At 39.6% G+C, this 25,198-nt stretch overlaps 2 protein-coding genes across 2 annotated transcripts in view; one reads left to right on the top strand and one right to left on the bottom strand.

The window, feature by feature from the left end:
- Positions 1–3,905: 3,905 nt before the first annotated feature.
- The window catches only part of LOC134794705 (protein Fe65 homolog), a 70,278-nt gene continuing 48,985 nt past the window's right edge, over positions 3,906–25,198 (bottom strand). Inside the window, exons 4-14 of the mRNA XM_063766485.1 lie at positions 23,391–23,429; positions 21,815–22,026; positions 20,683–20,807; positions 13,675–13,793; positions 12,311–12,506; positions 11,502–11,629; positions 10,420–10,613; positions 9,609–9,811; positions 8,932–9,108; positions 8,254–8,415; positions 3,906–7,749 (exon numbers count right to left, since the gene is read on the bottom strand). Of these exons, the coding sequence (XP_063622555.1) occupies positions 8,275–8,415; positions 8,932–9,108; positions 9,609–9,811; positions 10,420–10,613; positions 11,502–11,629; positions 12,311–12,506; positions 13,675–13,793; positions 20,683–20,807; positions 21,815–22,026; positions 23,391–23,429 (1,534 nt within the window). The 3' untranslated portion in view covers positions 3,906–7,749; positions 8,254–8,274. The remainder of the gene's footprint in view (positions 7,750–8,253; positions 8,416–8,931; positions 9,109–9,608; positions 9,812–10,419; positions 10,614–11,501; positions 11,630–12,310; positions 12,507–13,674; positions 13,794–20,682; positions 20,808–21,814; positions 22,027–23,390; positions 23,430–25,198) is intronic.
- LOC134794692 (uncharacterized) lies at positions 15,006–19,458 on the top strand. Its single transcript, XM_063766461.1, has 2 exons — positions 15,006–16,560; positions 19,142–19,458. Exons 1-2 carry the CDS (start codon positions 15,252–15,254, stop codon positions 19,426–19,428), a joined length of 1,596 nt encoding a protein of 531 aa, XP_063622531.1. The 5' UTR covers positions 15,006–15,251; the 3' UTR covers positions 19,429–19,458.

Genomic DNA, 25,198 nt, shown 5'->3' with positions numbered 1-25,198 from the left:
TAGAGATTCAGCTTTTTTTAATACCCCAGTGTAGGGAAAAGTATTAGCTTTTGTCTCGTATTTTTATAGGAAAGTCCACCTACGGTCCATATAGTCCTTTTAACTCTTTGCGTCGCAAATTCCTGCAGCGCGATATGTCCATGAAATTTAATTAATTGATAGAAAGTTTAATTCCCACAACTCGGAAATGATGTATGCCAAGTGAAGGGTTCGAAAATAAAAATCGGGCAAGTGCGAGTCGGACTCGCGCACGAAGGGTTCCGTACCATATAAAAAAAAAACAAAAAAAAAGCAAAAAAAAAACGGTCACCCATCCAAGTACTGACCACTCCCGACGTTGCTTAACTTTGGTCAAAAATCACGTTTGTTGTATGGGAGCCCCATTTAAATCTTTATTTTATTCTGTTTTTAGTATTTCTTGTTATAGCGGCAACAGAAATACATCATCTGTGAAAATTTCAACTGTCTAGCTATCACGGTTCGTGAGATACAGCCTGGTGACAGACGGACGGACGGACAGCGAAGTCTTAGTAATAGGGTCCCGTTTTACCCTTTGGGTACGGAACCCTAAAAATTATGATGTAGGTACCTACATCATTAAGTAAGTTCACTCTATACTCTATTCGACCTAAGGAAGTAAAGCCTGACCAGTAATATACGATCACGCGGACACGCGCCATGTTGCGGAATTTCATTCGAACTAATTATTTCATACAACTGTCACAATATGAATAAGAATGACAGCGCCCCCTCTTTACAATGATCATATATTAATGGTCAGGCTTTACAGTCGGAAGACAGCCGTAAAATGTCGTAAGAAAACTCGTGCAAAAATGTTTTTGGGCGAATCAACATTTTCTTGTCACTTGCCATAATCAAGGTCTCCTGGGTCACTCTTAAAACCAAGTTTTATGATATTTAAAATGACCGAACATATATTTTTAGGTGACCCTCGCGCAGGCAGCTTTCGCGCGCAAAGATTGGCCATAGCAATCCAGCGCTGGAACGCTGCCTGCGTGATGGGCACCCTACCAAGGGCGCAAAATTTGTATTGGTATTTTTAATTTTTTAGCTTTAGTTATCTTAATTGTAGTTAATTTTAGTTTTGTATTCATTTTATAACAATTTAATGTCTTTTTTTATGACAGTTACAATACCTTTGCGAATGTAGTCGCCTGGCTGACGGGAAAGAATAACAACAACAAAACAAAAAGTTGATCCAATCAAACCTTTTACAATGAGCGTCGGCTATTATGCGTGGTGGGGTTAATATTTTAATATTAGGTCCCCAGAATGAACGACTTCTTGTTTTCTTTTACAAAACTGAGAATTAATTTTCTTTAAGCAAACGAAAGGTTTATGGTAATAAAAGACAAGGCATGTGTTTATTAATATTTTTTTATTAATTTCACAAAAGTATTCATTAAAAGCCACAGTTTGAAGGCTTTTAAGCTGTTGAAGCGATGACAGTATATAACATTATTCCCATCTTATCCAACGGTGAGCTAAACGGGATTCTGAAGCTATCTAAATAACTACATATAAACGTTTACAATTTATAGAAAATATTGACATATACTTCATCTGGTAAAAGGCAGTCGAAGCTTGCATTTTTCACATCTATTGCATCTAAACAACCGAGCGAAGAGACTCGGACTTAAATATCGATTTATATTCTGTATAAATAATTTTAATTACTTATTTTAAAGTGTGATTAACACTATATTACGTATAGTAAGAACAGCTCAGTGTGTACTGACGTATGTTATATAAAGTGAAAAGCGACACTGATCCTAATATTTGAAATATATTTTGAAGCTAGTTTGTGATTTCTAACCCGAACGTCTTATTCTAATTTGGGGGTGGAAAATGGCCTTTCAGATGTTACTTAAAATGTTTTAACATCTTAAGAATCAAAACCAAATATGTATATGTATTCTTGTATTGTTATATTTCTATTTATGTATATTTGGAGTAATGTGTAATAAATAACATCATCCCAGGGGTTGATATCGTGGACCACTATGTCTATTTGGGCGCACTGATCTACGATGATGGCGACTGCGTACCTGAGATAAAGAGGCGTATTGGTATAGCTAAGGACGCGATGACCAGACTGAATGTCATCTGGAAGAAGAGAGGTATAACCATCACCACCAAGACCCGGCTAGTACGCGCTCTAGTATTCCCCATATTTCTGTATGGCGTGGAAACGTGGACGATACGAGCCCGAGAAAGGCAAAGGATCGATGCATTCGAGATGTGGTGCTGGAGGCGTATGTTGAGGATACCTTGGACCGCCATGCGCACCAATGTATCGATCCTTTCACAGCTTCGTGTCCGGACTCGCCTATCCACAGTCTGCCAGCAGCGCATACTGTCCTACTTCGGCCACATAATGAGGAGGGCAAACGAAGCCGAGGACGATCTCCAACAAGATGGAGCGATCAATTAAAAGGGGCTCCATCCTCAACCAACTTTTGCTCGGTTGTCAGAGACGCGATGAACAGGCACCGTTGGAGGCAGATCATAAAGACCAGGTGTGGAGCATCCACATCCACCGATGACCACGATCCTCAGTCATGAGGGAGCGACCACAGAGAGGAGTAATGTGTATTCAAAACGTGCATTTTATTTATTTTAGGGATTGTACACTTTTGCTTTTGTTTGTCATTCATCGTTACTTCTGTCCTACTCATTTCCTCAAAGGTTAACTGGAAGAGATCCCATTCAGGGATGAGTTCGCCTTTGTTGTATTTAATTGACTCTGTAACTGTGTTTATCGTGTTTATATTTCTATGTACAATAAAGTAAATACATACATACATACATACATAATTAAAATATTGACTAGTCAACTATCAGGCGAAAGATGGAATGTGGAATTATTATGAAACTGTGGCACAGTCGCTATCAGTCAGATATATCGGTTCGGTGAGGCCGAAATGCTTAAAAATATCTGAACAAGCACTCTGTAGCGCCTCGGCAAGAGGTGTGTTCAGATATTTGTGAGCACCTTGGCCGCTACGATATATATGATGGCGACTGCACAACGAAAGTTCACATTATCGTCACAGAGCCTCTCGGCAAGTAAGTCAATCCCTGGAATCTGTCATTATAATATAATTATAAACATAAAACTAGTATACTGTTATAAAATGAAAGGGCATATTGATTTGAATTAACTTTTTAGCTGCCAGTAATAATTTTTGGAAGAGACAAAATATTAACTTGTATTTTTGTTTCGATGGATAAATTATGATCGCGTCTCCTGGGTCACTCTTCTAAAACATGGTTTCATAGCAACTTGTAGTTCAGGCATATAAGCCCATTCCGTTGCGAGTCATCTACATGTCAATGTTTTAAGATTTTTTTCTCTGTAGTGTCTCCTGGCTCACAGATAACAGTGCAGAAGAACAAAACTAGTTGATCGACTTATTTATAACTGCGGCATACCTAAAGGCCATTTTCTACCCTGCGTTATATAGAGTATCTTATTTGTTGTAGTGTTACAGACACAAAAACACTATTATTATTATTACTTTATTATTTTACCCTTCATGTCACCTTAACTTTGGAACTCGTTTGGGAGTTAATTCGAAAACTTGTGGGTCCCAGTACGCTCAATACGATAAACATTCATCTCCATATTCACTATCAAAAACAAAATAAACTAGTCATTTTAGTCGCCCAAAGCTAACATTGCTCGAGCCGCCATCTTGAAGTTAAGTTCAATCAAGATGGCAGCTCCATTTGAATACTATTAGAGTGCGTTCGCTATTTATTTTTACTACAATTTTTATTATGAACGCTAAATATCGTGTAGAAATATAATTGTAAAAAGCTCAATGTGTTTTCAACACCCTTGTTATTATGAGGTTACAGATTGTATTTTGTAGTGCCCAGTTTAAAAGTTTACAACATAAAAGACCCTTTATAAGCTTACACGATAATTTACAAACATCCATTGCGGTGTCATACCAAAAATATTTACTTATCTTTGCAATTAAATTCACTCAATTTAGAAACTTGTACAAGCCTAAGCAAAAATAATATCTTTTACTATACAAATAGGGTCAATTTAGACTATGCTACGTCCAGCGTTGGGACAAAGTATAGTTAAACGAATCTTATCACTAGTTCATACCGTGCTCGACAGACTGAAATCGTCAATCGACTCCCTCTCAAAGTCACTGTCGCGAGAAAACATCGCTATGTCCCTCCGTCTCGCGCGAGAATCGCATAGCGATTGACAGAGAGCGCGCTTTAAGAGCTGAACGATGTGACTTTGTAAAGGTGTCCGCAACTAACAATATATTTTTATTGCATTGCATACCGTCCGTTTTGTGTATCTAAAATCTCAAGTCTGTCACATTAAACTCACACCATTTAACACTCCAATATTATCTACCCTACAACTAAACGAATTCCATTGTTTACAATTATTTACAAACTCCACAGGGTCATTATTAATACTTTATTCTTACACCTTAAATTACATTAACTAAAAAAGCTTGTGACAGTTGTCACAGAGGAATTTTTTATAAATTATAAATGGCGTCGAATGTACAGAAGCAATAATGAACTATGGACTAGGATTTTATAATAATTAGGAGCTAAAGCATATACAAACTTACCTCAAACCGCTTGCCTATCAAGCCTGGCAGTCCAATTTCAAAGAAAAATGTGCTTTAAGCGTAACTCGTACGGTTTACTTTTGCGTACCAAACCTCAGCGTTGAAAATGTGACCACCAGTCTAATAATCGTTGGTAGTTTAAGCAGAGGCGTAGCTTAGCGGTTATGTAGACGTAGTTTGAGGTATTATAAAAGTAGTTAACAAAAATACCTGGGTTAAACACTACACTGAGAGAAGTAAGCATATTTTTTTCTTTTTTTTTGATGAAAAAAGAGAGATACTTAAATCTCAGTGTAAGTATAAAAAAAAAACAGGTATGTACAATCATCATCAGATACATATGTGCGGCCAAAGACTTCACAAATATCCGAAAACGCATCTATTGTCAAGGAACTTGGGTGCTTGTTCAGATATTTTTGAACGCCTTGGCCGCTCCAATACATATCCGATGGCGACTGTACCTATATACAATCAACGCCAGTAAAATTTGAGCAAACGCTCAAAAAATATTCTATTAACTGTAGGTATAGGCGAACAATAAATAAAAAATTAAAATATACTTTAATAAATTTAAAAATTGTGAACCCAAAATATGTAATAAAATACGAAAATTCAAACAACTTGAGATCAACGTGAAAAACATTTAAATACCCTCTTAAATCGTTAATTTGTTATAGTCCTTGTTACTAACATTAAATATTGTGATACCCGGCCTCAAAACAATGTGAATGTAAGTGTTTAATATCTAAAATTAATAAGGACTAAATTAAGGTAGTGCAGTCGCTATCAGATATATCGGAGCGGCATAGGTGGTCAAAAATATCTGAACATGCACTGTAACGTCTTGGTAAGGCTTTGATCAGATAATTGTGAACACACTGGTTGTTCCGATATATCTGACGGCGACACAGTCAAAAACACACGTACCTATATGTTCAAATAGTTCTAGAACCCATCTAAGCTAACTCTGCACCCACTTTGCAGTGACAAAATGTTAAAATGCCTATTGGCATTTTAGCCAATAATATAATAATATAATTTTATATAGACGTCTTATTTTCGTGGAAATTTGACATCTGTGGTGTTTCTGCTACACTATGTCGCTTGCCAAACCGATACAGAGTTAGGTCAGACTGACTTTATACAACAATTTGAACACATGTATATTATTAAGATTGTAACACTTGTGTTCTGACCTTCTGACTGTAGTTTAACATAATTAAAAAGTATATAGGTATATGAACACTTATTTGTTTACTGCACTATGTTATAATGACCTACAAGCTGTTTTAATGCACATCTGACGTTAATCGATCATTTAGACACAAAATAATAACACTAGATGGCGTTAAGGGCGTTGAACTTACTCATTTGGCGAGTGTATTAACTGTTTTGGTTGTTGAGGATAAGTCTCCTGGGTCACTATTTAAATACAAGGTTTTATAGGATTTGAATTCCCCCCTCATAAAATTTTGGGCCATCTACCAAGCATCATCTCAGAGTGTGTTAGTTGTCTCCTGGCTAACGGGACAAAATAACAAAAAGAAATAATTTAATCTCCCTTCTGTTAAAAATACCTTAATTTGTCGAATAATTCTAGGCCAATTTCATTACTGAACAGTCTAACTAAACCAATGAAAACCAATCAGAAATGGACTCTAATGTGAAGAGATAAAAATGTTGTCAAGTAAATTCTTAGTTAACTAGTCGCTCTGTGAGCTATAGAGTTCGTGAATCACCATAGCACCGCCATTTTGAAATATTTTCAAAAAGTGAATTGACAAAAAATTCGAACCTGCTCAGAAAATTTCACGGGAATCGGACGGTCGAAAAATGCGTCCTATAGAGTAAACAGAGGACACACAAAGGCATTTTTGCCCAAGCCGAAACGGAGAAAAAAACACTATTGCTTTAAATACCACTAAAAAGAATAAGTACTTAGGCAACTGAAAAATGGTGGTAAATTTTCGTAAATCGTTGTTCTTGTCTTTTAACATCAGATGTGCATAATTAAATAACCCTCTAAATGACAGACCGTATACAAAAACTAATAGATATGTATATTGATGCAGTCATGACGAAAGCCATGTGAAGCTTGCCTGCAATGTCAGTTGAACCTTACTGTGATGACAATACGTTTCAATTTCTTAAAAAACAAGTTTTAAACAATATTGAATCCCTCCTAAATATGTAAAGCTGGATATTATAGTGCGGTTTGCAGTTGCTTGGGCTTAGGAAGCTAAACTCTTTAGAAATACCTACAGTTGTAGGACAAAAGGCGGGAAACGTAGATTAAGTAGGGAATTCAAGAAAATCGTGTGGTAAAACTTCCTTGCTTCTATTCTTAAGAGAAAGAAGACCGATTAGTTTATTACCTACAATGTGGCCTGTTTCAACTGCTCGTGTTTTTGATCTCTTCTGTACCAGCCTCTCTGTCTCTTGTCTGTCTTGTGTTCTGATGAAGTAGTGGCCTTTTCCATAGTATCCCGCCACCACACCTTAACGGTTTTACTGTGCAGTTTCGTCGAACGTATTACGTTAGATTATTTTGTAATCGTTGCGATTTTCCATATACTTACGTTCCATAAAATCGCAAACGGACTCCACCGACAAAAGTTGTGTGTCAGGCTTAAATAGGCAACTGACGCGCGCGGCTACTATACAGCCCAATGTCAACTTTCATGCATTCCATTTTTAATTTTTTACCATTAGTCCATTAAGCGCCGAGCACGAAAGGGTGGTGGTGTACAAGGTTAGGTCGAAGTTTCGTTTTCTTGTCTCCCTGTCACTTGAATAAGTGCGATAGTGAGGCAAATAGATGAAGGAAGTACGAAGTGGTTTACGGTGGCCCTGTTCGCTCATAGCCTTCGTATATGTAGATTGTATGTATGTGTAGGTAGGTAAAGTTGATGAAACATAATTTTCACCTATCTTTCAAGCAGCTTGTATGGGGAATCTGTGCAAATTATATTTCGTCACCTGGGTTGAAAAAAAATGGGTAATAGAAGGCAGAAATATGACTAGAAGTAATAAATGAACCCAAGCAACTGCACCCGGAATGCGCAAGCTACGCTGCGCCTGCGTCCGCCTCGTGGGGAGTAGCGACCTCTATCTGGAAATAGAGAAAAATACGTCAATTTCTATAACGATTGTGATCTTAATATTTAAACTAGGTACCTAAGTATGAAGAGTCCTCAAGCAAGCTCCGTTCTCCATACAAACGTAGTTACGCTCTCATTTTAATACGACTAGCTAGATTGTTCTAAAACTTTGTACTTACAATAAGATAAGGTATAAGTGTCTAGTCCTGTAATTAGTTTTTAGCTTCAGATAGCATATTAGTTAAAAAAAAAATCAGTGAATTTATGTTTTTCATACAAAACACAAAACTTGTTTTTGCTCTGCCCGGTCCGCATAAGTGAGTTTATCTTTACGAAAGATCAATAAAAGGAGACATCAAGACGCTGATAAATCCCAATGAGGTCTAGTTTACCCCAGAAAACTAGTTCCTCTGTCAATTCGTAGGATCGAACGGACCTCAGACTCTCTACCTAAATGTGTTGCAAAATGCCAAGGACTCTTAGAAGTAGCAGGTAAGGCAAGGCTAGATTCTAACCTCTTTCGACTCCTCCTGTGTTCAAGAAGGCCGACGGCCAATGACTGAGCCCACGATAGACTTCAGGGTCTGGCCGAGCGACCCTCGGGAGTCACCCGACCCTGCGCCAGGTGAACGTGGTGGCGCTCCGCCGTGGGCGTCCAGACATTTTTGATAGCGGAGCTGCAAAAAAAAAAAGCGTCACTGATTAGTTGGGAAAATCAACTTTCTCTTGCCACTCGTTGCCGCGGGTACCTACGGTCGCCTGGGTCACTTTTAAAAGCATTGTTTTATGGTTTCACGTTACTATTGTCGCCTGGGTGACGGTACAGAATAACTATAAAATGCTACAATACTATCAATACCTATAGTGGTGAACACTTTATATTTTTAACTTACGTATGAATGATTTTGAATCCTAATACCTACTTAGGGATCTGATTTTCAACACGAAATTGGACCAAAAAATACAAGACGACGGCCCATGTTTAACAGCTATTACCTTTTTGTTTCATTTTAGGGATCTATCTAGGATCGTCGAATCATGTTAGGGCCAGTTGCACCAACCACAGTTAACAGACTGATCAACGTCACCCAGCAGAGATCTAAGAAACTTCCCATTAAAATTTGGCGAACGCTTTAACGGTGACAGACGGTTAGATGCAACCGACCCTAATGCAGTCAAGTAGGATATATTACCTTGCAGGCAGCCTCGATAGTCTTGCAGAGGGCCCCGGACGAGGGTTCAGCGTGGAAGCAGTGCGCCACGTACATGTCTTGAGCCGTGTGCACGATGAACGCGCAGCGCCGAACGTCGCGACCGATGCCGAGGAACGACAGGTAGCGGACGCGGCATTCCACTATGGGGCTCGATTCCTGGGGACAGAAATATTATGTCAGTTAGGTTTCTTATCGTTCTCACCGACTGGCTAGCGCATCTGGTTGGAGTTGCCAAAGGACAGAAAGCGCGGTAGGCAGAGCCGTCTCACAGGTTGTAATCTAAATTATTTTCGCGGTTTGCGAATACCATTCTTTCGTACCACTACCATTCCACCATTCCATACCATTCGTTCGTTTGGTTACTTCGTTGAATGAACTACCGAGTTGTTGTTCAACAGAGGGTTCTTAATAGGAAGTGTAATCAATGAGAACTCGCTACATTATTAGTAATAGCGGTCGCCACACAGACGGTGCGTTAGCAGCCGCTAAACGTTCCAACGCATCGTTCAGCACGACCATGCAGGTGGCGAGCGGTAACGAGGTAGCTTCAGTGCGTCGTTAAAGACGTCTAGGTTACCTATGCCCGTTACGGTATATCACAGATTTAAGCTTTGCCTCACCCCAATGCATCGCACATCCAAGCCCAAAACACTCACCCCTTCTTCAGTAATAGTGATCATAGACGGCGCGACAGCCACAGCGACCGGTCGCCACGCCGAAGGCGCCCTAGCCGCCGCCAGACGCTCCAGGGCGTCGTTGAGCACGTCCATGCCGGTGGCGCGGGGCACCTCCGCGCTGCCGAGGTAGCGCGCGCGCACGGTCTTGCGCGGCTCCTCCATGGGCGTCGGGAATGAAGCCCCTGGAATAAAATAAAACTGTTTAATTTCTGAAAATTTGCGTTGTCAAGAGTATCTCAACTGTTGCTGTTGGCGAACAAAGCCTTGTAGCAAGAAAGCCGGGAAGAACGCAAGAAATGATAATATCTAGAAGATTACATGTACCTATACTTGTAGGTTGTGCTTTTACGCCTGTTTCAACAGGCCTAAAAATTTCACTTCTTCAGAAGTTCACTTCAGAGGCAGACTCAGCCCGACGACAAATAAGTTCACGTTATGCAGAAATTCGCTTCACATTTACAAAGTTATTTGGGGCGCTCATCAGTGTCTGCTTCTAAGACATTACAGAAGCCTTTATATTTTTAGGATATGGTTAAAAAAATTAGTTATCTCAAAGAAATAGGCCGAAATGAAGTCTTTTGTGTCCTTTCTTCTGAACTTTATTCCTGAAATTCCACTGCCCATGCGGTTGAATAGCCTTTCCTAACCTTGTTTTGTGAAACGACTCCGTACATCTTGCACCGACCTAATGAATAGCGAAACCTCTGGAATAAGTCTGTGAAACTCAGGCTGGGACTCAGACAAGCATTGTGCTATATGATCTGAAAAGAAGAATGCGAACAGTATGTACCGGAGAGCGGGCGGGGACGCCTGGCCGCGGGCAGGTCGGTGGGGCGCGGCGGCGGCTGCAGGGAGCGCTCGATCATGATGCGCTTGCAGATGTCGCGCAGCGCGTTGGCGATGCTGCGCGCCGGCGCCTCGCAGCGGAACACGTGGCACATGTGGCGCCGCGTCGCGCGGTCGCGGGCCACGTACGCGAAGTCCCTGTAATGAGATACTCTTAAGGCCTGTGCACACCGGCTGCGTGTGCGTGACGTGCGCGTGCAGCGTTGTAGTATACAGATCTTTATGAGAGACGGCACACCGCTTGCGTGACGTGTGCGTGTGCGGCTCCAACGTTTTAGCGCACGCGCACGTGCACGTCACGCACACGCAAACCGGTGTGCACAGACCTTTATTAGGCCACTTGCGCCATCCAGGGTTTAACCACTATGTACCGCCGTGACTTACGGACTGTCCCAGAAATGATACCCAGTCGGAAAACTTGAAGATATGTGTAGATTTCTTTGTAATTTTTTTTTAATTACCTAGGTATTTTTTCAAACAGATTACACAGCACTTTGCAACACTAAATACTTTCTACTTCCTCGATACTTCTAGATACTTCTTTCTTTTTTTACTTTCAAGGCACTTTGGAATGCATACTAGTACAATATTATTATCCTAAAATAAAACGTTAACATAAAGTTGTGTTATACAATTTAACAATAATTTTAAATACTATCTGAAGACGGTCATGTTTAATTATTTACCTTTCACTGTTCCAGGGTAGCAAAACAAAAAGGAAATATTGAGTCACAATAAAACATTATCCTTCAACACACGATTTGTTAATATAAAACATGGAACATCATTTAGTTTGAAGAGTAAATTTAATTGCAACCAAATTAATGGGCCTCGAGGCGCATACATAATCTTCTTCAAAAGGTAACCTTAAAATCTGGTGGAAGTGGAATCCTCCATTAAATGAACTGATAAATCCTGGAAATCTAATGGGTTAAGAGTAAGTGGATAGAGATTAGGATAATACGCAACGCGCCCATTAAGTATAGATTTTATATTTTTCCTTCAGTAGGTACAGGTAATACTTACCGTCCGTTATCTCTGCCCACACCCCACACGCGTATGGTGTGTATAGGTTGTGTGTGCAGAGTGTTCAGGCTCTCAGGGTCGATGAGCTTCAGGGCCCCATCGTCCAGGTCCATGAACAGATCTTTACCCTGAAATGAAAAATGTTATAAAGTATTTATTTGACCATGGAAAAGAAAATAGGTACGTACTTACTTAAAACTTGCAATAAGGTACTGGCGGAGGATGGAACAGATTTGGAAATGACGGAACAATGATACGGAATTAAGGTATTTTGAATATGATATATAGGAAAGAAAAGATGTTTGTTATTAACAATAGGTACTCAACAGAAGCTGGATTGCAGCCAGGACTTCTTTTTGAAAATTATTGAGGGAAAGGAGGCCTGGACTAACGTATCTCGGAGAAGTAGGTTACTATTACGGAACGTTCTGGGGTCAGATCTGTCTCGGAGATCTCGATCCAGCCCAACGAAGAATCTAGGACTTCAGGCTACTTACACCACCCCAGCGACCGACTTGGTCGAGCAGATCGTTCCGGCCCAGGCTGAGATCGACGATGCACTTGTTGACGGCGCGGCTGGATGGTTCTGGAGTCAGATCTGCCTCAGAAATCTCGATCCAGCCCAACAAAGAATCTAGGACTTCAGGCTACTTACATCACCCCAGCGACCGACTTGGTCGAGTAGTTCGTTCCGGTCCAGACTCAGATCGACGATGCACTTATTCACAGTGCAGCTGGAATGTTCTGGAGTCAGATCTGCCTCGAATATTTTCACCCAGGTAGGTACTACATGACATAAGGCTACTTACATCACCCCAGCGACCGACTTGGTCGAGCAGATCGTTCCGGCCCAGGCTGAGATCGACGATGCACTTGTTGACGGCGCGACTGGAACGTTCTGGGGTCAGATCTGCCTCGGATATCTCCACCCAGCCCAGGGACCGTACGAAGAAGCGCACGGCACGCGCGCTGTCGGGCTCGGGACGAGCGGGGAAACTGCGCCGTCTGTGGAAGAAAAACGGGAACTTTACTTATAATTTACACATAATGAGGAGGGGAGATGAATGCCTTGAAAAGCTGATCATTGTTGGAGACACGGAGGGCAAACGAAGCCGAGGACTATCTTCAACGAGATGGCGCGATCAATTAAAAGGGGCCCACCCCCAGCCTCAACCAACTTTTGCTCGGTTGTCAGAGACGCGATGAACAGGCACCGTTGGAGGCAGATCATAAAGACAAGGTGTGGAGAATCCACATTCACATATGACCACGATCCTCAGTCATGAGGGAGCGACCACAGAGAGAGATTTATAATTTGGCGACGAAACACGTCATGACTAGTCATGAGCAATATCACTCTTAGTTGATGTTGACGCCACAGATCGTCATTTATTTTTTGCAGATTTTAGTGGTCGTTATAAGCGTTAACGCCATTTACATAAGTAGCAAGTATTTCCCCTTAAGCCAAAGGGGCCAGGGTTGAATGGCTGTGAAGAGCGGCGCAAAATTTTCACAAATTCGAGCGGCATTATATCATCGTAAAAATTCTCCTAATTATGTAAACTCCGTAAGCCACTCGGCTAATTCCGAAATTCGGGATATTCCGAAAATTACTAACATCTACCAAACGCGGCTACATTATTTGCTCTGGCAACACTCCCTTATGACGTTCAAGTATCTCCCTCCCCGCGTCAGTTGGCTCGGGACGCTAAATGTAGCCGCGTTTGGTAGATATTAGTAATTTTCGGAATATCCCGAATTTCGGAATTAGCCGAGTAAACCTTACTTACTATTGGAATATTTTCATTGGATGGTAGTCTCAATCTTAACTCTTTTCCAGGCCGCACCAATCTACAAGATTTACCCAAAATATCCATATATATTCTAATTAATCCAGCTTTGATGATTCATTTGAAGACAAGTCACACATTTCCCGAAACTCCAATCTAATTTGGACCTTAAATCGGAAGGCTAAAGTTGAAATTATATTGGCGCGTATGTGGTCGATAAATCATACTATGCCAGGGAAAGGGTTAATCTAGTTTTTGATCATATGGTAACAAAATCTAACAGAAAGAAAAATGCAAAAAAATGAAAGGAAAATTTTGGCTATTCATTCCATCTGTGCTTAGTACAGTAAATGTATTTTGTATGGACAATAACACCAACTTACTTATATGACATCTCCTCCTTCCGTTTCCTCTCAGCCTCCTGGTCCGTATGATCCGCCAGCGCCCCACTGGTAGTACTTCTGGTCACGGAGGAGGTCATGACTCCATCGTACTTGTTCACCTGTTGTTAAAAAACTGTTTTAATGAAGTGCGGGTCTGTTGGGTTAGAAACGCGTTGATGTCCTTTGTTCTGTACAGTGAGGAAGTATTGCATTATGAATATTATAGTTGTCTGAGTTGTTGTATAATTTATATTTGAGCTCAGTCAGAAATGTAATAAAATATGCAACATTAAAAAGTATGTCATAATAGTTTGATTTATGTGGTGTTATTTAACCCGTTGAACGCCATCTGTCAAACCCAAAAACGTCATGCATACGCCAATATATCTCTGGCATAAGCTAGCAGCTACCAAATATAAACGTTCTTGGCGCCACGGGCTCGACTTTTTAAGACGTCTTTAAGGGCGTTTGGCGTCCAAAGGGCTACGAAAAAAGGGGAAAAAATATAAAGATAAAGATAATTTATTTGTCAAACATGAGTAAAGTAATATAGAGAAAAGGGAAAAGGGGAAGGGGTACGAATCAGGGATGTTGCGGATGCAGATTTTTTGACACCCACGGATGCGGATGCGGATATTTAAAGGCTCACATCAGCGGATGCGGATGTCAAGAATAGGTACTTAAAAAACGTCAAATATTCAATTTTAGTATTTTTTATAAAAAAAAACGAATCGTTTAGTATTTGAGCAAGAATATGCGTGCGTTATATTAAATAAACAGTAACTTGGCCGACTTTTCTGGATCTAGACGATTTCGTTATATCTAATGACGAAATTACCTAGCCCTTAAGCTGCCGCTAAGACGTTCCTGTACTGTAGGGTGTTTCATTTTTCCGAATTTTCGATTTTCATCTGACTTTGCTCGAATTCTTGTTCTAACTGATAAAAAAATATTATACGTTAAAAGAAATTAAAATCGGTCAACATTTAGAGGTTGCACAACATCAACAAAGATTTTTCAAATAACCAACGACTCTACATCGGAGGGTAGAAAATGGTTTAAGCGGCTACCATCAAAGCGGAGAGTAGTGTGATACTGAACCTTCTACATATAAATAAATTTTAAAATTAGTAATAAACTTGGATTTTGGTTACTCGATAAATGTTCTAATTAAGATTTTTCAGTTTTTCCACCTGTTTCTAAAGGAAAAGTGCTTTTTTCGTGTTTTAGACGCAAAATTCAGTTTTCTCATTCGATTTTAGTATCAGTTCATTATATTTTGTCATTTTAGAACATAGTTCATTTTCACGCAATGTATGGGGTGTGGGTAGATCTGATATTTGTAATATACGCATGTGGGTAAGAGTAAATAAAGTACGAGTCAGTCTCAGCCCGAACTTGGTGTTTGATTTACATCTTTAACATGGCGCAGTCGAAATAAAAGAACCTAAATAGAAAAGTGTTTAAAGTAATTGTGTTTTACGGTTTACGTAGTTAACTTTACGTATACGTGCTGTAGAAGATAGGTACGATTTGGTGACAATTTGTGAAAATACATACTTGTGTGAACTTTCATTATGGACTCGATTTTGCCACCGCCGCCGCCATTTTCGTTCGTCAATAGTTTAGAAAATGTTACTACGGGAAATTTGTCAAAAGAGTGGGAAAAATGGAAGAACGCATTTCTCATTTATTATGAAGCGTGTGAGCTGACGAAGAAAGACAAGAAAGTGCAATTAAGCATCCTTTTACATGTCATCGGCGAGCAGTGCCGAGAAGTGTACGAGCAATTTGATAAATCAACAATAACGACATCAACGGAATTATTGGCTAAGTTTGACTCATTTTTCCTGCCTAAAAAGAATCTAACTATTGAACGGCACAGATTTTTTACTCGCGATCAAAAGGAAGGCGAGTCTATCGAACAATACTCGTTCGAGTTAAAAAAATTGGCAAGTTCGTGTGAATTTAAAGACCTAATGGAGACTTTAATTCGGGACAGACTTATTTGTGGAATAAAGGACCAAGCGATTCGAGAAAGACTACTACGGGAACCAGATTTAACTTTGAAAAAATCATTAGATATTTGTAATGTTGCGCAAATTTCGAAGGTACAAGCCGGAGCCATAAAAAAAGAATCTGTGGAGCATCACGCCTATGCGGTACAACGAGATTATTTTGGGCATCACGGAGTAGTGCGGGAAACGGCTTGTGAAGACAATAGTGATATTAGTGATGTAAATCGGGTAATGTGGGTATCTCGGCGAGGAGCGTCCGCGCATCGAGGAGCAACGCGCGCGTGGCCCCGCGGTAGCAGGCAGCTATCGCGTCCTCGTGCGCCCCCCGCTCACCCGCCCGCGCCCGCGCCAGTGCAGCGCTGGGGTCCACCGATGCAACGAAATCAGCTGACGCACAAACATGGTCGTGGTAGTGAGCGTAGTGCATGGTGTTCAATGTGTGGGTATGAACATGGGAACTCTAGATGTCCTGCTGCAGGAAAGAGGTGTTTGAACTGCAACAGATTTGATCACTTTTCCCGGATGTGCACAGTTTACGAGATTCAAGCGGATGACTCAACCGATCAGGTACGAGTAATATATTATCTTTCTGATTCTCAAAATGATTGGTCTGTCGATTTGACGATTAATGATAGTAAGTTGAAGTTTAAATTGGACACTGGGGCCGACGTGAACATCATCCCGCGTACCTGTTTGCGAGATTTAGGCATAGCTGAGCGAGAGTTAGGAATGTCTTTAGTCCGATTAAAGGGTTATTCTGGTACGGGCATAAAAATTGTAGGTCAGTGTCATTTAAAGGTGCAGCATAAAGATCGTAGCTATATTGTAGATTTTATAATAGCCGATGTAGATTCGCCACCTGTTTTAGGTCGTGACTCTTGTCGCGAGTTAAATTTAGTAAAATTAGTATTGGAGGTGAAAGGTGATGAGAAAAGTAATTTAAATCATAGTATTTTTACGGAGTACAGAGACGTTTTTGAGGGGGTAGGTTGCATGCCAGGCCATTATAAAATTGAGCTCAACGAAAACGTCAGGCCAGTGGTGCATGCACCTAGGAAGCTTCCAGTGGCCTTGAAAGATTCGGTAAAGTGTAAATTAGACGAAATGATTAAAGACGGAATTATTGCAAAGGTTGAGGGCCCGACAGACTGGGTCAACAGCATGACAGTCGCTAGAAAGGCCAACGGGGACATTAGGATTTGTTTGGATCCACGTGATTTAAATTTAGCAATCAAGCGCGAGCATTTTAAACTGCCTACTTTGGACGAAATTACAGCTAACCTAGGTGGATCCAAGTATTTTAGTACTTTGGATGCCAAACAGGGTTTCTGGCAACTAAAATTACATGCTGATAGTACAGACCTTTGTACATTTAATACTAGTTTCGGTAGGTATAAATTCTTGCGTCTTCCTTTCGGAATTTCATCTGCATCGGAGGTGTTCCATAAAAAAATGTATGAGCACTTCGACGACATTCCAGGTGTATGTTTATTTGTTGACGATTTACTTATTTACGGCAGCACTAAGGAGGAACACGACCGTAGATTGAAAATGGTATTGGACAGATGCAGAGAAATAAATTTAAAACTGAATTTAAATAAATGTAAAATTGGATTATCGGAAATTAAATATTTAGGTCACAAGATCACTCCTCACGGCATTTACCCTGACGATGCGCACACGTCCGCGATAAGGAATATGCCACGTCCATTGAACGTAAAGGACTTAGAACGTTTTCTAGGTATGATTAATTATGTTGGTAATTTTATACCTAATTTATCAGATAGGAATCATGTTTTGAGACAACTTCTTAAGAAAGAAGTGGAATGGCACTGGAATGATGAGCATGAAAGGTCATTCAATAGTCTTAAAGAATGCTTGACAAGTGTTCCTATATTACAATATTACAGTTTGGACACCCCCGTCGTGATATCAGTAGATGCTTGTAAAAACGGTCTAGGATGTTGCCTTATGCAAAATAATCTACCCGTGTGTTACGCGTCACGTGCTATGACTAAAGCTGAGCAATCATATGCTCAAATTGAAAAAGAGCTTTTGGCTTGCGTGTACGCATGCGAAAAGTTTTATACGTACATATACGGTCGAAGCGATATTACAATAGAAACTGACCACAAACCACTTGTCAGTATTATTAGCAAGCCAATAGCATCGGCTCCGGCACGTCTACAGAGAATGCTATTGCGTTTACAACCGTATACCTTTGAATTAATTTACAAGCCGGGTAAATATTTGTTTATAGCCGATACGCTGTCGCGCGCTGTTGAACCGTCCAGTGCGCCGATAATAGAACCGCGTGATTACCTAGATGCCCGAGCGCAAGTTTGTGCTGTGGCAGTTAGTAACCCGCTTGTAGACACACATTTTATGCATATTCAGAAGTTAACACAAGAGGATACGGAATTACAATTGTTGGCAAAGTATATAAAAAATGGGTGGCCAAATAACAAACAAGAAGTATGTAATGAAGTTAGGCCCTACTGGGGATATCGGGATGAATTAACTGAGGCTTACGGTATGCTATGGAAGGGTGATAGAATAATTATTCCCTCCGGCATGCGTAGTGAATTGTTAAGGCGGGTGCACATTGGTCACCTTGGCCTCGAAAAATGTAAATTGAGAATTCGTGAAATAATGTTTTGGCCAAATATAAATTCACAGTTAAGTAGAAGACTTAATCAATAATTGCCAACCCTGTTTACTATTTAAAAATGAAAATAAAAAGGAGACACTTATTTCGCATGAGGTTCCTAGCAGAGCATGGTCCAAAATAGGTGCCGATATTTTTCACTGGAATGATAAAAAGTATCTTATAGTCGTCGACTACTACAGCAAGTATGTAGAAGTTGTAGAATTAAAGTCTTTGATATCTGACAATGTAATCCAGCATATGAAAATGATTTTCAGCCGCCAAGGTATCCCAGATATAGTTATGTCTGATAATGGCCCTGAATTCAGTTCCCAAAACTTCAAGTTATTTGCTCAATCATGGAAATTCCAGCATGTCACTTCTTCGCCCCATTACGCCCAGTCAAATGGCCAAGTGGAGCGAACTATACAAACGGTTAAGAAGATTTTCAAGAAAACGCAGGTTGAGGGTACCGAGTTTAGGTTAGCTTTGCTGGAATACTTGAATACCCCTATAAGTAGTACACTCGCTTCTCCTTCCGAATTGCTTAATAGCCGCAAATTGAGAAGTATAGTTCCTTGCCCACCGAAACTTCTTAAACCAAAAATTCCAAAGCATGTTAGATCCGAGCTTCAACTACGGCAAAGTAAGCAAAAGGACTATTATGATAAAGGTGCTCGCGATTTAACTCCTTTTGTACCAGGTCAGAAAGTAAAAGTTAGGGTTAATAAAAAGTGGGTCAACGGTATTGTTCAATCGATTCGTGGAATACGATCGTATGCAATACAAATAATAGGAGGAGGCATTTTAATAAGAAACCGACGTCACCTAATATGCGATTCTGATAATCGTTCGGATTCCGAATCTGAAAGCCCTGTGTGCCTCCTGCCTTATGACGACTTAGACATTCCAACTGATAACGCCGCGATGACGTCACCCTCGAATGCTTCACTTATGCAGCGGTCGGACAACTGCACTGCAAGCGATTCTCGCCCGGCCCCAGCGTCTAATGATAATAATGCAAACAATAATCTGTATATTACTCGTTCCGGCAGGACGGTCATTCCACCTGATCGATGGGGCTACTAAACGTGCTGAGTGATGACACATCAAGTCGTGGTAAAACGAAAAGTATTAATATTTATAACATTATATATTTATAAACAAAAACACCTGTATAAAAATGTCACTAAGATGTATAATGTGCAATGCCTATGTTTTTTTTTTTTCTCACGTTCAAAAATGTTACCCGTAACCCGTAAATGGAAATATCTGTTATCATAATAAATCCATGATAAATTGTCATTCGTAGGTACCTATTAATAACAGGTAATTATTATAAATTGTATGTATACAAGTGTTTAAATTAATAGTATTAAAATATGATAATGCATGTTAATTTATAAATTATGGTGTAATTAAATGAAAATAAAACATAAGGTACCTAATACCTATAAATAAAACAGGATGTTAATTACATTGCAGTAATAAGTAGGTACTTAAATGTAAATTGTAGGTGTAAATTGTTAAATATATAAAAAACAAATAAAAGTATTTTTTGTATAGGAATTTATTCCAAATGCAGTTATTCTATAAGCTTCTACAGGTTTAAATCAACATTAATCATTATATTGTTTAAAATACATTGAATATAATTCCACTTTTGATTATAAAAAATAGTAATAATTCGATGTTTTCAGTTAGGTATGTATTTTTTTTTTTTACATTCATATCTTTCTTTATTGTTTGTAAAGAATAGATGTTGAAAATGCATGTGCAAGGTGTAAAAATAACTAATAATGGCTAATTTATTGTACTTTGTCAACCTATATTTTTTATTACTTTTTTTTTTGTTTCTTTAGAAAAGGATAATGTAGTAGCTTAATTTAATTGTAAACAATTACTGTAAAAAGGAGGTTGTGGGTAGATCTGATATTTGTAATATACGCATGTGGGTAAGAGTAAATAAAGTACGAGTCAGTCTCAGCCCGAACTTGGTGTTTGATTTACATCTTTAACATGGGGTTCTCATTCTACCTTTTCAACTTGTGCAACCTCTAAACGTTATTCGATTCTTTTGAAAATTTAAATAGATAGTTTTTAGTGTGGGGAGGCTCCATTGGTGAGCAAAGTCAGGAAAAATATTACAACTTTTTTTTCTCCATACAAAAGTGAATCACCCTACTGTACTGACTTGTTCGACATCCGCATCCGCATTATGCTCCGCATAGATTTTATGTGGATGCGGATGCGGATTTTGAAAATAATGCGGAAGTTCCGCGGTTGCGGATGCGGATGCGAATATTCGCAACGTCCCTGGTACGAATAGACAAAGATTCTGACCTCCGATAGCGAGCAGTCCCGCACCATAGAGATCCTGGACTCCTTGGCCTCCACGGGCAGCATCTTCGGTATTTCCCGCTGGATGGTGCCGCTTTTTATGTGCCAGTAGTAGGGCCCGTCCATGTCTGGAATAAGAAGCAAACTACATATGTCAGACGTGGCTCACTCCGCGATTTCGTCGCGTCGCTACTACTAGGTACATGCGGCTCACACCAATTTTGGTGTCTAGCCATATTAGTTGCCGCGCATCGCTACGGAACGGACGCCTGCTCGCACTTGCGCCACCTAGCGGTCATATATGTCGTAGACGCGTTTTGTTAGAGAGTGAACCTTCTTTACCAAGTACTATATTTATTCTGTGATTATGTGTATTCATTTTTTACAAGATACAAGGTTTCTTTGACATACTTTTAATGGCCAACGCGATTCTCTAGATGGAATTTTCTTTGCTTTATGACCAGAGTTTCGATCCATTGAAATATGACTTCATCATCATCATCATCATTTCAGCCTATATACGTCCCACTGCTGAGCACAGGCCTCCTCTCATGCGCGAGAGGGCTTAGGCTATATAGTCCCCACGCTAGCCCACTGCGGATTGGGGACTTCACATACACCTTTGAATTTCTTCGCAGATGTATGCAGGTTTCCTCACGATGTTTTCCTTCACCGAAAAGCTAGTGGTAAATATCAAATGATATTTCGTACATAAGTTCCGAAAAACTCATTGGTACGAGCCAGGATTTGAACACCCGACCTCCGGATTGAAAGTCAGACGTCATATCCACTCGGCCACCACTGCTTTTTTCCACCAAATATGACTTATTAATTCTTAAATTCCATTGCTATTTGAACACAACTTACTTTAGGAAGAGCAGTTGACTAAGCACTTTCTCTTTAAGTGTCTTTCGTCAGACAGAGAATAGAGGATTTTGATGATGACTACCTTGGATCAAACAATATCCCAGCGCTGACCAACCAACTCATGTCCAGCTGAGTTGACCAGAGAGATGCTAAAAGGTCTATTCCTTCTGATTTTTTACAAGGAAAGTACGAGTGTCTTACCTTCATGTTTAGTTTTAGGGATAAACCAACTCATGTTTAGCTGAATGATTTTTTTACAAGATCTCACCTTCATGTTTCTCCCACCCCGGAGGCAAAGGCGGCTCCTTCTTCGCCCTCAACTTGACGGGAATCGCGTAGAGGTCGTCGTTCGGCCCCTCCGCCGAGTGCGGGACGGGCGCGTGCCTCTTCTCCGAGTCCTCTTGGTCCGCCCGCTCCTTCTCTGGAGGGGGGGACTCCTCGCCGCCATTTTGGGGGGGAGTGATGAGGCCGCTTTTTTCACTGGAAAGAGAGGAAGGTAGGTAAAGGAAACGTGTTATGAAAAACCAAGCCAAAACTAGCGAAGATGCCAATCATTTGCGCTACGAAAACGAAACGTTTTCTGTCTCTATCACTCTTAGTGCGATTCTCTTGCCCAGGCTCCTGCATGGTAAAAAGCCGCAAGAACACTAATGGTGTTACTGACCTGAATTAGCTATGAATCGTTTGTTCTGACATTTTGACTTTTGTATTTGTAAGAAAGGGATAAAACATAATTTAACTAAATCAGCCCCGTGAAGTTTTATGAATAAGGGGGTAAGAAGATGATTATAATGAGTCTGATATTAATATAGATTATTTGGTTGGCCTTGCATTTTTATTCTTTTATGTGCACTTGTGTTGTTTTTCGGAACGTATCTACGAAATATTATTTGATATTTACCACTAGCTTTTCGGTGAAGCAAAACATCGTGAGGAAACCTGCATACATCTGCGAAGAAATTCAAAGGTGTATGTGAAGTCCCTAATCCGCATTGGGCCAGCGTGGGAACTATAGCCCAAGCCCTCTCGCGCATGAGAGGAGGCCTGTGCCCAGCAGTGGGACATATATAGGCTGAATTATTATTATTTATGTGCACTTGTAGTGCACTTAAGCCATCACGTTAGAGAACATAACTGACTCACTGTATGACATCAGTAGGTATAAAACAAAGATTATCTCCCGTAGACTCCTCATTAAATGAGGCATACTAATAGGAGGTCTTAATTGTGGTTGAATCCTTAAATAACTCAAATACATCTCACAACAAGGTCGATTCGAAATTTATAAATTGATCTCATTTTATGTTGTTAAAATGTACTACATTTAAAATACTGTACTGCGAACAGCGAGTGAAAATAGGATAGTGGATACTCCAGTTCAAATATTATTGAAGGTCGTAAATTTAGACCCGACTAAAATACGAGGCAACCCTCACAATTTTTAATTGTATGGCTGCACGAAACATTTAAATCTTGAAAATTGAATGACATGTAAAATGTATGTATTTTACCAATAAAAATCTGTATATCTGTAATCCAAAATGATCACAAGTCATCTCATATATGAGTGTACTCCGTCTTGTGTAAGTGATCTGTGACATAACAATGTCGGCCTTAAGCGGACCAGATTAATGTTCACTTTAAACCAGTGACTCACTGTACCTAATGGATGCCGAGAGTTTTAGGATTTTGTCAAGGTAATAAATAAAGAAGTAAGAATTTTTTGGACTATAGAATGGCGATGGGGTTTTAAATGAGGATTTTTCAGCCTTGCCCATTAAAGGCTTTTACTGTACTAAAGTATTATAAAAATTGTAATACTCGTACTAAATAACCATACTCACTTTGTTTTGGTCACGGGCGAGGCAGCCTCGTCTTCCACTCTGCAACAAAAGAAATCTTGTTCAAAATAAATAAAAACTTTATAAATATTCATAACACAACTCTTAACCCACTTCTAAAACAACAATTAATGATAACTTATGCACGAAAGTAAAACTGGGGTTAGTACCAAGATATATGGAATTAACATGAGTGTGCGTTTTTAATAACCGTTAGTTTGTTACAATTTGATTTGAATCTAGACTAGTAGTTCGCCCCGAACTGAGAACTCGCAGTTAACCAAAAATTATTATAGAGCGATTGACTTTATTGCACCTACTTAGGTATCGTATAGTGCGTCATAAAATAGTAGAAAATAAATGAGGGCACCACTTTCTACGTAACTGTCACATTTTTGACGTAAAATGCTTACACATGGCAACAATTTAGTATGGACAATTTTGAGTTCCATTTATTCAATTTCTACTATTTCATGTCGCGCTATAGGCTGCAATGGATCAAAAATCGCCTGGATTTATTGCAAGGTCTGTGGAGTCCTTGACTGATAGATTTAGGCAAAGAGTTGTATGTATAATATATAGGACAAAGAGAGCCCTCTCGTGGAACTTTGTATCCATAACTTGACTGTTGATGTAAATAAATTACCTATCATACACGGCTGGAATAACACACAATTGACCACGAAACACAATTACACGCAGCAGGTTATGAATCTACCCGCCATAATTTTTCTAAATTTTTTGGTAATAAAGTTCTCAGCAACTGTGATGGCGTATGAACCATGTATGAACACTTTGTTTCTTTTAACATTGTAAAACTGAAAGTATTTTTATTTATCTGAATTATGCCGTAGTACAGACAATAAATGGGGTGTTTTAATAACAAAACTTCCGTGAGTGACCCGTATTAATATATTTAATAAATGGGGTGTTATCATATTTTGAGTTTTTTTGACAAAGTTGTTTTTTGTGACAATCGCCTCCATGGCAACGATGTCCATAAATAATCTGTTCTAACAGATGTTTTTAGGGTTCCGTACCCAAAGGGTAAAACGGGACCCTATTACTAAGACTTCGCTGTCCGTCCGTCCGTCCGTCCGTCCGTCTGTCACCAGGCTGTATCTCACGAACCGTGATAGCTAGACAGTTGAAATTTTCACAGATGATGTATTTCTGTTGCCGCTATAACAACAAATACTAAAAACAGAATAAAATAAAGATTTAAATGGGGCTCCCATACAACAAACGTGATTTTTGACCAAAGTTAAGCAACGTCGGGAGTGGTCAGTACTTGGATGGGTGACCGTTTTTTTTTTGCTTTTTTTTTTGTTTTTTTTTATATGGTACGGAACCCTTCGTGCGCGAGTCCGACTCGCACTTGCCCGAATTTTTTTGTTTGATCTATGCCTTAGATACAAGACTTTTAAGACGTTCTGACGAATTAAGTGAAGCCATATTAAAAAAAAGTTTAGCGTTAAGTAATATAGATGTCGCTATTTTTTCGAATAAAGTGCTTTATATACGACCAAAAAGAATAGATAGTATAGAGGGGTCCTGTCATTGTAAATTTTGTAGTCACTGTAAATTTACTGCCATCTATCGACACACGACTAAAACTCAAAATGAAAACGTATAGAGTTATCAAAACATGTATATATATGGATAAATGATTTTATTATTTTTATATCATTTTGATCCATGTTCATTCACTGATATCTATGTGTTAAAATTGTTAAATATGAAACGGTGTCGTCACGCCATCTAGCCGAGGATAGGCTAAAGGTGTGTGCGCCATCTATTCGAGAATGACT

This window comes from Cydia splendana, chromosome 11 (genome assembly GCF_910591565.1).
Source record: "Cydia splendana chromosome 11, ilCydSple1.2, whole genome shotgun sequence".
Taxonomy (NCBI): Eukaryota; Metazoa; Arthropoda; class Insecta; order Lepidoptera; family Tortricidae; genus Cydia; species Cydia splendana.
The sequence above is the reverse complement of the archived record's forward strand: the minus strand, read 5'-3'. Positions and strand labels throughout refer to the sequence as shown.